This window comes from Enhydra lutris, unplaced genomic scaffold (assembly GCF_002288905.1).
Source record: "Enhydra lutris kenyoni isolate GAN:26980312 unplaced genomic scaffold, ASM228890v2 scaffoldscaffold24, whole genome shotgun sequence".
Lineage (NCBI taxonomy): Eukaryota > Metazoa > Chordata > Mammalia > Carnivora > Mustelidae > Enhydra > Enhydra lutris.
This window is the reverse complement of record NW_019154108.1, coordinates 9785040-9797858: the sequence shown is the minus strand read 5'-3', so window position 1 is coordinate 9797858 and position 12819 is coordinate 9785040. Positions and strand designations below refer to the sequence as shown.

Sequence of the window (12819 nt, the reverse complement as noted above, 5' to 3'; positions counted from 1 at the left end):
ACTTATTAAAAGTCACCATTAAGACAAGGAATAGGCAGCGTTCTGATTCAAGATGGTGATGTCGGAGGATCCTGAAATCACCTCCTCCCATGAACACACCAAATTTACAGCTACATGTAGAACGATGTTCTCCAAAAGAAACCCCCAAACCAGCTGAGCAATGCCTACACATTAGGTGAGTGAGAAAAACGAAACAAAACGAAACGAAACAAAACAAAACAAAACAAAAACAACCATGTAGAAATAGGTAGGAGAGCTAAGACACAGCCTCACCACCGACTCCAACCCCAGCATAGTAACCCACAGTTGGGAGGTAACTCAAATTCCTGAGATCTCCCCCCGTGAGGAGTGAAGGATTGAACCCATGTGGCATGGCACCTTTTAAGACCTTATCTGAGAGACAAGTTCCCCAAACATCTAGCTTTGAAAGCCAATGGGACTTGCCTCCACAAGACCCAGAAGGCTATTTTGAGCTGAGAAACAGTTCTTAGAAGGCTCTCCTCAGCAGACTTATCCATCCTAGGGCCCAATACAAAGCCCTTGAATGAGAAGTGGCCAGGCTTTCTGTGAGAGAGGCTTATACGCTTATCAGGCATTGAATTAAACACATCTAGGGAGGAACCTACTAAAATGCTCTGAAAGGGGAGGTAAGTGATGCCATATTTGTTCTCTCCCTCTACCTCACTCTGGCCTCTTGCATCTCCCAGAAAGGAGCTTCTACACCGGTCTAGCACCCTGATCTTTGTGGCTGCTGCCCAGAGGAATCTCGAGATCACCTGGCTCTGGTGGTCAGTGGGGCTTGTGCTTGTGAGTCTGATAGTGGATGTAATGGACATAGGAGGAAGTCTTAGCTGACTATAACCCCAAGGCACAGCAAAGGCAACAGACTCAAATACCCAGTCTTTCTGTGAAAGGCACCTAGTAGCTTAGTTTTATAGATGGCCTGAGGGGCAGGCTTCTAATTAAAGCAATATCTAAGAGCCAACTGTAATTCTCTCCAGAGACCTCAGAGGGGAAGCAGTATTTTTGCAGTCTTCCTCTGCTTTTTTCTGGGTCACTGTTATTTCTCTAAAAGCAGCTTGTGCACATACCTGGTGCCCTAATTTTTGTGGCTGCTGCCTAGGAGACACACCTGGATTTCCTGGCATTGGGGACCAGAGGGGCTTATGATTGGAACCACAGGACTGTTAGAAAAGAGAAACAGTTCTTAACTGATTACCCACCCCCCCACAGGGTGCAGTGCAGTAATGGTAGACTGAAACACACCCTAAGTCTTTCTGTGCAAGAGGTCTATTAGCTTATTTTTATGGCTGTAGCCTAAGGGGTAGGCTTCTAGTTTGACACACATTTAGGGGCTTACTACAATCCTCTGTAGAGATCAGAGAGGCTAGGCAGTACACCATCATCGTGCTTTTCCTCTGCCTTGTCTCAGGTTGCTGGTATCTCTGAGAAAGGAGATTATATACGTGTTTGGCTCCCCAGCTTTTGTGTCTGTCACCCAAAGAACATGTTCCTTGATAGCCTGGCTCTGATGGGTGGCAGGGCTGGTGCTCATGGGTTCAACAGGATGGTAGTAAGCGAAGAGCAGCTCTTACCTGGCTATTAATCCAGAGCTCAACATTGAGGGAGCAGACAAAAATGTGCATCTCCCAGTCTCCCCAGAAAAAGGTGTGTTTGTATATTTTAAAAGCTGCTGCATCAGGGTCTGGCTTCTAATCAGCCTGCATTTAGGTGCTAACTGAGATATTCCCCTTCGAGATGCTGACAGGTCTTGGCACACCATCAAATACTGGGAGCCACTAAGAATAAAGTAGGCTGATTGGACAATCACAAAGATTTGAGAGGGCCACGTTGAATGATAAGGTTCATCTCCTACATGAGACTGGGAGAGATGATTGTTTTGTCTACTACATAGAAACCAACACAGAGATCCAAGAAAAAAATAAAGAAGCAGAAGAATATGCTCTAAATGAAAGAACAAGATAAAACTTCAGACAAAACACCTTAATGAAATGGAGATAAATGATTTACCTGATAAGGAGATTAAAATTATGGTCATAATGATGCTCACCAAGCTCAGGAGAAGAATGGATGAACCAAGTGGAAATTTCAACAAAGACAGAAAATACAAGAAAGTATCCAATGGGAGTCACAGAGTTGAAAAATGCAATAACTGAACTGAAAAATATAATAGAGAACTTGAAGACAGGGCAGTAGAACTCACCCAGTTAGAATAGCAAAAGGAAAAAAGAATGCAACAGTGTGAAGAGCTTAAGGGATTTATGGGACAACATCAAGCAGATCAATATTTGCATCATAGGGGTTGCAGAAATAAAAGAGAGAGAAAAAGGGGCAGTAAACTTATTCCAAGAATGACCAAACACTTCCCTCATCTGGGGAAGGAAACAGACATCCAGATCCAGAAAGCCCAGAGTTTTAAATATAATGAATCCAAAGACACCCACATCAAGGCACCTTATAATCAAAATACCAAAAGTTAAAGACAGAAGAAGCTCTTAAAAGCATTAAGAAAAAAACAATTTGTGTACAAGGGAACCCCCATAAGACAATAAGCAGATTTTTCGGCAGAAACATTGCTGCCACAGAAGTGCAGCACAATGTATTCAAAGTACTAAAAGAAAAAACTGCCATCCAAGAATACTATCCCTGGCAAAGTTGTCCTTCAGAATTGAAAGATAGAGAACAGTTTTCCAAATAAACAAAAGCTAAAGGAGTTCATCATCACTAAGCCAACCTTATAAGAAATGTTAAAGGGACTTTTAAAGTTGAAATGAAATATTAGTAACAGGAAAACATATGAAAGTATAAATCCAATTGGTAAGATGAAAAAGTAGTGAAATTAAGAATTATCTAATATTGTAAATGTAGATTAATCATTTATAAAGCTAGTATGAAACTTAAAGACAAAAAAGTAATAAAAATAACTGAAAACATCAACAAACTGACAATAAGTACGTATCTATCAGTAATCACTTTAAGTAATTACGGACTGAATTCTCTAGTAAAAAGACATAAGATGGCTGAATGGATAAAGAACAAGACCCATCTGTGTGTTGCCTACCAGAGACTTGTCAGATATAAGGATGCACAGAGACAGAAAGTAAAGGGGTGGAAAATGATAACCCATGCAAATGGAAATCAGATGAAAGCTGGGGTAGCTACTCTTACATCTAACAAGATAGACTTTAAAACAAACACTGTAATAAAAGACATAAGGTTATTACCTAATGACAAAGGGGCAATCCAACAAGAGGATATAATATTATGCACCCAACAAAGGAGCACCTGAATATATAAAGCAAATATTAACAGAGCTAAAGGGAAAAATAGATAGTGATACAATAATAGTAGGAGACCTTAGTACCCTGCTTTCATCAATGGATACATCATCCAAAGAGAAAATCAATAAGAAAACATTAATCTTAAGAAACAGAGTAGATGAGATTGACCTAATAGACATATCCAGAACTTTCCATCCAAAAGCAACAAAATACCCATTTCCCTCAAGTGCACACAGTACATTCTCAAGGAGACATCACATGTTAGGCCATAAAACAAATCTTAATATACTTGAAAATTAAAATCAAATCAAGCATCTCTTCTAACTACAATGGTGTGAAACTAGAAATCAATCACAAGAGGAAAACTGGAAAATTCACAAATAGGTGAGGATTAAAGAATATGTTACTGAACAAGAAATGAAGAAATAAAAAAAGAAATAAAAATACCTTGAGACAAATAAAAACAGAAATACAACATTCTCAGATATATGGGATGCAGCAAAAGCAGTTTTTTTTTTTTTAAGATTTATTTATTTATTTATTTATTTGACAGACAGAGATCACAAGTAGGCAGAGAGGCAGGCAGAGAGAGAGAGAGGAGGAAGCAGGCTCCCCGCGGAGAAGAGAGCCCAATGTGGGGCTCGGTCCCAGAACCCTGGGATCACGACCTGAGCCGAAGGCAGAGGCTCTAACCCACTGAGCCACCCAGGCACCCCCAGCAAAAGCAGTTTTAAGAAGGAACCTTATAGTGAGAAATGCCTACATCAAGAAACAAGAAAGAATCAAATAAACAGCCTAACTTTACATCTCAAAAAACTAGAGGAATAAATAAATTCTAAATTCAGTAAAAGGAAGGAAATACCAAAGATCCAAGAGGAAATAAATGAAATAGAGACTAAAAGGACAACAGAAGAGATCAATGAAATAAGAGCTGGTTTTTGAAAAGATAAACAAAATTGATAAGCCTAGCCTGACCCCCAATTAAAAAAAGGAACTTAAAAAAAAATGAAATCAGAAATAGATGTTACAACTGATACCACTGAAAAATGAAATATCGTAAGAGAAAACTAAATGCCCACAAACTGGCCAACCTAGAAGAAATGATAAATATCAAGAAACATATAACCTACCAAGACAGAATTGCCAAAGAAATAGAAAATCTGAACAGACTGAATACTAATAAGGAGATGGAATCTGTAATCAAAAACCTCCCAACAAACAGACGAGCAAGACCAGATGGCTTCACTGGTGAATTATACAAAACACTGAAAAAATAATTAATACCAATCCTCAAACTCTTCCAAAAAGTAAAAAAGGGAACACTTCCGAACTCATTTTATAATACCAGCATTAGCCTGATACTAAAACCAGACAAGGATGCCACAAAGAAAATAAAATTAAAGGCCATGATCCTCCATGGAGGTAGATGCAAAATTCTCAACAAAACTTAGGAATCTGAATTCAACAATACTGTAAAAGAAGAAAACACCACAATCAAGTAGGATTTATTCCAAGGATGCAAGGATAGCTCGACATTTCCAAATCACTCAGTGTGGTACATCACATCAACAAAATGAAGGATAAAAATCAAATGGTCATTTCAGAAGATGCAGAAAAAGCATTTGACAAAATGCAACATCCATTTATAATAAAAACTCTCCACAAATTGGGCATAGAGGGAACATAGTAAAGGTTAAATATGTCAAGCCTGTAGCTAATATCCATACTCAATAGAGAAAAGCTGAAAGCTTTTCCTCTCAGAACAGGAACAAGACACAGTTGCCTACTCTCATTACTTTTGTTCAACACAATACTGGAAATCCCACCCAGAGAAATTAGACAAGAAGAAGAAATAAAAGACATACAAATTGGAACATAAGGTAAAACTGTCTCTGCTTGCAGATGACATGGTCTATATATACAAAACCAAAAAAACCCTATTCTACCAAAAAACTGTTAGAATTAATAAATTAATTCAGTAAAGTTACAGAATACAAAATCAATATACAACAATCTGTTGTGCTTCTATGCCGTAATAATAAACTATCAGAAGGAGAAACTAAAAAAGCAACCTCACCTTGTGCATCAAAAAGAATAAAATACCTCAGAATAAATTTCACCAAGAAGGTGAAAGACCTGTATATTAAAAACTTAAGACATTCATGAAAGCAACTGAAGAAGAGACAAATAAATGGAAAGATATTCTGTACTGGTGGATTGAAGAATTGATCTTGGTAAAATGTCCACACTACCCAAAGTAATATATAGATTCAAGACATTCTGTATCAAAATGCCAATGGCATTTTTCATGGAAACAAAGAATTCTAAAATTTATATGGAATCACAAAAGAACCAGGATAGCCAAAGCAACCTAAGAAGGACAAAGCTGGAGGCATCATCCTACCTGATTTCAAACCGTATTACAAAGCTTTATAAGCAAAACAGTATCGTATTGGCATAACAACAAACACACAACTGTACAGAACAGAGCTCAGAATGAAGCCCATGTGTATACGGTCAGTTAATTTATGACAAAGGAGTTAATTATATACAATGGGGAGGATAATCTTCAATAAATGGGAAAACTGAATAACCTCATGCAAAATAATGAAATTGGTCCCCTACCCCACACCATACACAAAAATTGACTCAAAAGGAGATTAAAGACTTGAACATAAGATCTGAAACCATAAAACTCCTAGAAGAAGACAGGCAGTAAGCTCCCTGACATCAGTTTGGGCAATAATTTTTTTGGATTTGACACCAAAGCAAGGGCAACAAGAGCAAAAATAAAGAAGTGGGACTACATCAAACCAAAAAACGCTTTTGCGCGGCAAAAGAAACAATGAGAGAAAGTAGTTCCAAGTCACACACCTGGTAAAGGGTTAATATCCATAATATGCAAGGAACTTGAATAATTCAACAGTGAGAAAACAATCTGATTAACAAATGGGCAAGGGTTCTGAATATATATTTATTCCTAAGAAGACATATATATATAGATGACCAACAGGTCTGTGATATCACTAATTATCAAGAAAATGTAAATCAAGAGCACAATATCACCTCACCCCTGCTAGAATGGCCATGATCAAAAAACATAAGAGATAACAAATGTTGGTGAGGATGTGGAGAAAAGAGAATCTTGTTCTCTCTTGGTGGGAATGTAAGTTGGTGCGGCCACTATAGAAAACAGTATGGAGGACCCTCAGAAGACTAAAAACAGAACTACCATATGAGCCAGTAATTCCATTTCTGGGAATATACCCAAAGGTAGTAAAAACATTAACTCAAAAGATATCTGCACCCCCATGTCCCCTGCAGCATTATTTACAGTAGCCAAGACATGAAAGCAACCTATGTTTCTCTTTCTCTTCTGAATACACACCATGGAATATTATTCAGTCATAAAGAACAAGGAAATCTTTCTCTCTCAAAATAAATATATAAATCTAAAAAAACAAAAAAAGAACATGGAAATCCTGCCTATTTACGACAACGTGGGTGAATCTTGAAGGCATGATCCTAAGTGAAATGAGCCAGACACAGAAAGATAAATATTGTAGGATCTCACTTACATGTGGAACTGAAACACTCTCCCCACCAACGGACTCCTCCCCCCCAACTCAAAGGTACAGAGACCAATTTGATCGTTACTAGAGGTGGGAGTGGTGGGTGTGAACAAAGAATGAAGGTACTCAAAAGGTACAAACTCACACTTATAAAACAAGCCATGGAAATGTAAGGTACAGCATGGTGACTACAATTAATAATACTGTATTGTACACTTAAAAGTTGCTAAGAGAATAAACACTAAAAGTTCTTATCATAAGAAAAAAATGTGTAACTATGTGTAGCGATGGAGGTTAAGTAGGCTTATTGTGGTGATCATTTCACAACATATACAAACACCAAATCATTATGTTCCATGTCTGAAATGAATATAATGTTCTATTCAATTATAAAAAATATACCTCAATTAAAAAAAGGACTATGTCAATCAAGATGTTCAAATCCTTTTTAAAATTTCAAAACTAAATTTTCGTGTAAATATCACTATGAAACCAGCTAGTAGCACTAAAACCTTTTCAAAATTAAAGTTATCCACTTTTGTATATAGGTGTTATATTCAGGTTTTGTTTTGTTTTGTTTTGTTTCCCCTAAATTGAGTAATGAGCTAGGATACTTGACAACCCTACTAGCTAGGACACACAATGATTAGTCTGTGAAGTCATATTGACCCAATCTGCACAAAATAAGCAAGGTTATCACATTACTACTGTAATTCATTGGCTCTAAGATGCCACAGGATGTAAGACTCATCCTGATTTCATAGATGCTAAAAAAAACGTGCGCTAGGGTTGACGAAATGTGGTGGTAGTAACAGGAACAGTAGTAGTCGCAGCAACAGTGGTGATTACAGCTGTAGTAGCAACAAGTAAACCTAGTGTTGGCTACGGGCCAGAGGCACCTGTAAGTTCTTTATGTAGTTAAACTCATTTAATCCTAAAAACCTTATGAAGTAAATATTACGATAATAATTATTTTATTACTATATAGTGGTTAATATAGAAAACAATACATTATGGTAACACGTAGACATAATTACATATTAATTAGATATTCTATTACATATACTATATTGTTCTTATTATCATCATTACTTAGATGAAAGTACTAAGGCACAGAAAGATGGAAAACTTGCTAATCCCTTTGAATTAGTGTTTTTGTGGTTTTTGGGTAAATACCCAGTAGTGTAATTACTGGATCATAGGGTATTTCTGTTTTTAACTTTTTGAGGAAACTCCATCACAGTGGCTGCACTGTGTGTGTGTGTGTGTGTGTGTGTGTGTGTGTGTTGTAATGGAATATTATCCAGCCATAGAAAAGAATGAAATCTTACCATTTGCAATGACATTTTTGGAACTAGAGAGTATAATGCTAAGCGAAATGAGTCAGAGAAAGACAAATACTATATGATTTCATTCATATGTGGAATTTAATAAATAAAACAGATGAGCAAAGAGGAAAAGAGAGAGAGAGAGAGAGAGAGACAAACCAAAAAAAAAACAAACTGTTAACTCTAGAGAACATGCTGATAGTTATCAGAGAGGAGGAGGTGGGGGGATGGGGGAAACAGGTGATGGGCATTAAGGAGAGCACTTGTCATGACTGTTATTTGTATATTTTGACTGGTAGCTGTATTTTGAAGTTCTGAATTGCAAATGGGCAAAAGTACATTATACAGCACATTCTTGGAAAGAAAACTAATGAGAGCTTATGCAGATATTGTGGCTAGGTAATCAAAGAAAACTTTCCTGGGTTGAAGGAGGGTGTAAATCTTTTCTGTTCTTGTTCTGGGAGAAGAAGGTACCTCTCAGAAAAGTGAATTAAATACCCTCCTTGTTTCTTGAAACATGATCAATCCAGTCTTATTTTATTTATTATGTTTTAGTTTTTCCCTGTATCTTCTGCCCTTATTACCTTCCCCTCTTCTTCTCCTTCCCTCTTCCCCCATGTGCAGACCCCCATAATGTTTATCAAGCAAGCATGATGTCATTATACTTGATGATGTCAATTGTCTGATAACTGTCCTTGGGTATTGTGTCTGTGTAAAATGAATAATGCTTTTTTTTGTTGCTTGTGATTTATGTGTAGGTGTTCACAATTTTTGTAAATGTTACTATATGATGGATCTCAGTTTCTTACTCGACACTGTTTTCCACCTAACAATGTTTTAAGATCTATCCATATATTATGCAAATCTAAATCAGCTCTCTGTGTTTCTAAACCTGTTTATCCCAGATTGCGTTATTATTGTAGTTGTGGAATTAAATATTATGGGCTGATGAAATTGAGTATAAAAGGAAAGTAGCATTACTGTTTCCCTGAGAACAAAATGATCCAAAGCAAATGACAGTACAGATTGCTTTGGAAAATTTTAATAAAGCAAGTCCCTGAAGAAATTGATGAATTAGGTATGAGCAAGGTAACAGTAAGAGATTGGAAAAAGTGAAAAAATTCTAGAATTTTGATGGCTTTGTCAGTGTCATTAATTTTCCCCCCTCCTCTACTTTTATTTTTTTTGAAGATTTTATGTGCTTATTTGAAAGAGAGAAAAAAAAAGCCTGAGCAGGAGTCTGGGGAGAAGCAGAAGGAGAGGGAGAAACAGACTCTCCACTGAGCATGGAGCCTGATATGGGGCTTGATTGCAGGACTCTGGGATCATGACCTGAGCTGAAGGCAGATGCTTAACCGGCTGAGCCACCCAGGCGCCCTCTCCCCTTTTAAAGAAATAGAGGTGGGAACTTAAGAGATAATGCATTATGAATAAGGTTGTGCAAGAAAGGAGAGGAGATTCTCCAGTAAGTAGACTTATTTCAAAGAAAAGTCTGTGGTCCTATATTAAAAGGTTGACTAATGAATATACATTCATTTATTTAAGTTAAAATATAACATTTCATTCATATCATTTTCATTTTTAATGATTCTCTGCTTTAACCGACTTTGGAATTAACTGAACATTTCATTCCATTGCCTCTATTAAGATGCCCACTACTGTAAATGCTAAAGAAAGCTGAGTGCAGAAAGAAGATGGGAAGTAGAATATACAGTGTTCGGGAAGAAATCGTAGTAACATGTGAAACATTTATGCTATAATGTTCATTGGAAAGTAGTATACAAAATAATATCTAAAGTACATTTGCACCTAGCTGTGTTGCATCATCTGAAAGTTAGCTGCGGTACTTCTTCCCATTCCTGTAGGCACCTCTCTTCACAGGGTAAGTCTGCTGTTCTCCTGTCAAGGGGTGGAGTGTATTTCTTCATCCTGTTAACCTAGGCTGGCCTTGTGAATTGCTTTGACGAATAGAATGTGGCCAAATGTAGGCCTCAAGAGGTCCACAGGAATCTGCTCACGCTATCTTGGAATACTTCCCTGAGACTCTTGGTGAAAAGCCAGCTCTGGTCTGGACAATATAGGCCACATGGATCAGAGACAAGTGCTCAGCTGAGGTGCCTTGTTCACACAAGCCAGTGCACGCACCAACCGCTTGATGTGTGATTGAGGCCGTCCTAATTCACCTTGTCCCAGACAAGCTACCAGATGACCACCACCTCATGAATGAACCCAGACAGATGAAACCAGCACTATCGCCCAGGTATTCACCACCCAAATGATTGACAAACAGAATTGGGTGCTGTTTGAAGCCGTCAGGTTTTGGGGCAGTGTTATATAGGAAAATCTGTTTTTTAAAATATACATATACATATGTATAAATACATATACATAAATACATAAATTAATATATATTTTTTTAATTTGCTTATTTGAAAGAGAAAAAAAAGCCTGAGCAGGAGTACACACACACACACACACACACACACACACACATATATTTATAAAAGATGAAGAAAGTTTCAATTTTTTTTCAAATTAAACACTGTTTACCACAATCTGCTAACAGAAATTACTGCAACACGAGTCAAAATGACATAAAACTAAAGATAAGTGTTTGTAATCAGAAAACGTCCTCAAATGTCACTGATGATGTCAGATACTATATTTTTCATGATAGGATAAAAATATAAATATTTTAATTTTACATTTATTACAGTCAAATGAATAGATTTTAAAATATTAACTTACCACGGTTTTAGTACAGTATCCTAGGGCGACTTCATAGTGAACCTTCTGTATTTCTTGTAATATATTTGGGCCATACGATTCCACAATAATATACAGACCAAGATTTTCTGTATAGACTATTTGAGCCCAAAAGGACAGGTTCTGTCCCTTCTCCAAAAAGTGAAAAACACTAAAAACATTATTATGAAATGCCATGTAGGGGCAGTTTTCTTGTATATAGAAATTCACACTTTGTGTTTCCAGTTTTAAAGGATATTCCTGTGACTGTACGGTGGCATTTTCAAAAACATATATGAAATATATTTGAGTGGATGTACTCAATAGAATTAATGACTTAACTGTGCTATTTGCCCATGAGTGTAGTTTTACTGCATCTTTAATATTGATCTTGAAATAAAACATGATGTTATTTTCCATTTTTGCCAAAATATTTCCATAATAATCTGGAAAAGAAGGAGAAAAGTTTGTTATTCTAAATAACCATAAATCCATGCACTTTTTTACTTTTAAAGATTTTGTGTATTTATCTGACACAGAGAGAGAGCTCACAAGTAGGCAGAGAGAGAGAGGGAGGCAGGCTCTCCGCTGAGCAGAGAGCCCAATGCAGGGCTCGATCCCAGGACCCTGAGATCATGACCTGAGCCGAAGGCAGAGGCTTAACCCACTGAGCCACCCAGGCGCCCCAAATCCATGCACTTCTAACCAGAATTATTTCTTTCATAGTAATGCAGTATTTATCTGTTTTGAGAAAAATTAGAGTGTGTAGGTGCAAACCTGCAACTTTATGTGATGTTGGAAAGCTTCTACTTCATAGTACAGTGATTCTTTTCCTGGATACATTTCTTCTTATATTTATGACATCACTTTATATATGACATCACTTACACAAAAAAGCTAGAATTAGTGCACTAAATAATAATGAGCATGGGCATGCAGGAATAGTATTATTAGGAAGCATTTTGCTATGGATGGAATTTTGTCTTCCCCCATGCCCCCAAAATGGATAGGCTGAAACCCAAGCTTGCATTGTGACTCTATTTCATGACAATGTCTTTCAGGAGGTAATGGGAGTTTAAACTAGGTCATAAAGCCCTAGTCCAATATGACTGGTATTCTTGTCAGAGGAGGAAGATATAAGACCTTTCTGTGCATGCAGGCAGGGGAAAGGCCATGTGAGGACACAGTAAGAAGGTGGCCCATGTCTCCAAGCAAGGAAGAGGGTCCTTGTCAGAAACCAACCTTGATACCATCTTGATCTTGGACTTCTGTGCTGCAGAACTGAGAACATACATTTCTATTGTTTAAGCCACATAGCCCGTGATATTTTGTTATAGAAGCTGTAACAGACTGACACTATTGGGATAAAGAAATGGGGCTGTGTGTGTGTGTGTGTGTGTGTGTGTGTGTGTGCTGATACATCTTCAGGTTCACTCTGTAAATAATAACCAACTTCCTTCTCTTAACAGAGTATTATGCCTAAGTCACAGAGGTTCATAGACAATAAGTCTCTTAAATTCTTTGATTCTAGTAGCTGTATCTGTAAAATGAACAGTTGGACTAGTTGATTTCATGACTTTCTTTCCAGACATGACATTCTCCGTGGATGGTTTCTAGGGGTATACTTTCCCTAATTTAAAACAACAACAACAACAACACTTTAAAGGGACTGGCTAGAGGGAGCAAAGTCAACTCGTAGAGTGAGAAGCCCAGAGTGTACTGTGCTTATGCAACTTACATTTGAAATTTGAACACATAAGTGGCATTTTCACAAATTACTATAAATTACATTCTAGTAAAACTCCTAAATCAGCAATGTCAATTGTTTTCAGGATCAGAATACTTTAAAAAAGACATTGCTGTCCACATCCA

General features: G+C 37.2%; 1 protein-coding gene across 1 annotated transcript in view; it reads right to left on the bottom strand.

Moving 5' to 3' along the window:
- The window catches only part of LOC111150638 (catsper channel auxiliary subunit epsilon), a 142644-nt gene that overhangs the window by 35931 nt on the left and 93894 nt on the right, over positions 1-12819 (bottom strand). The window contains exon 13 of the mRNA XM_022508125.1: positions 10951-11393. Coding sequence (XP_022363833.1) covers positions 10951-11393 — 443 coding nt within the window. The remainder of the gene's footprint in view (positions 1-10950; positions 11394-12819) is intronic.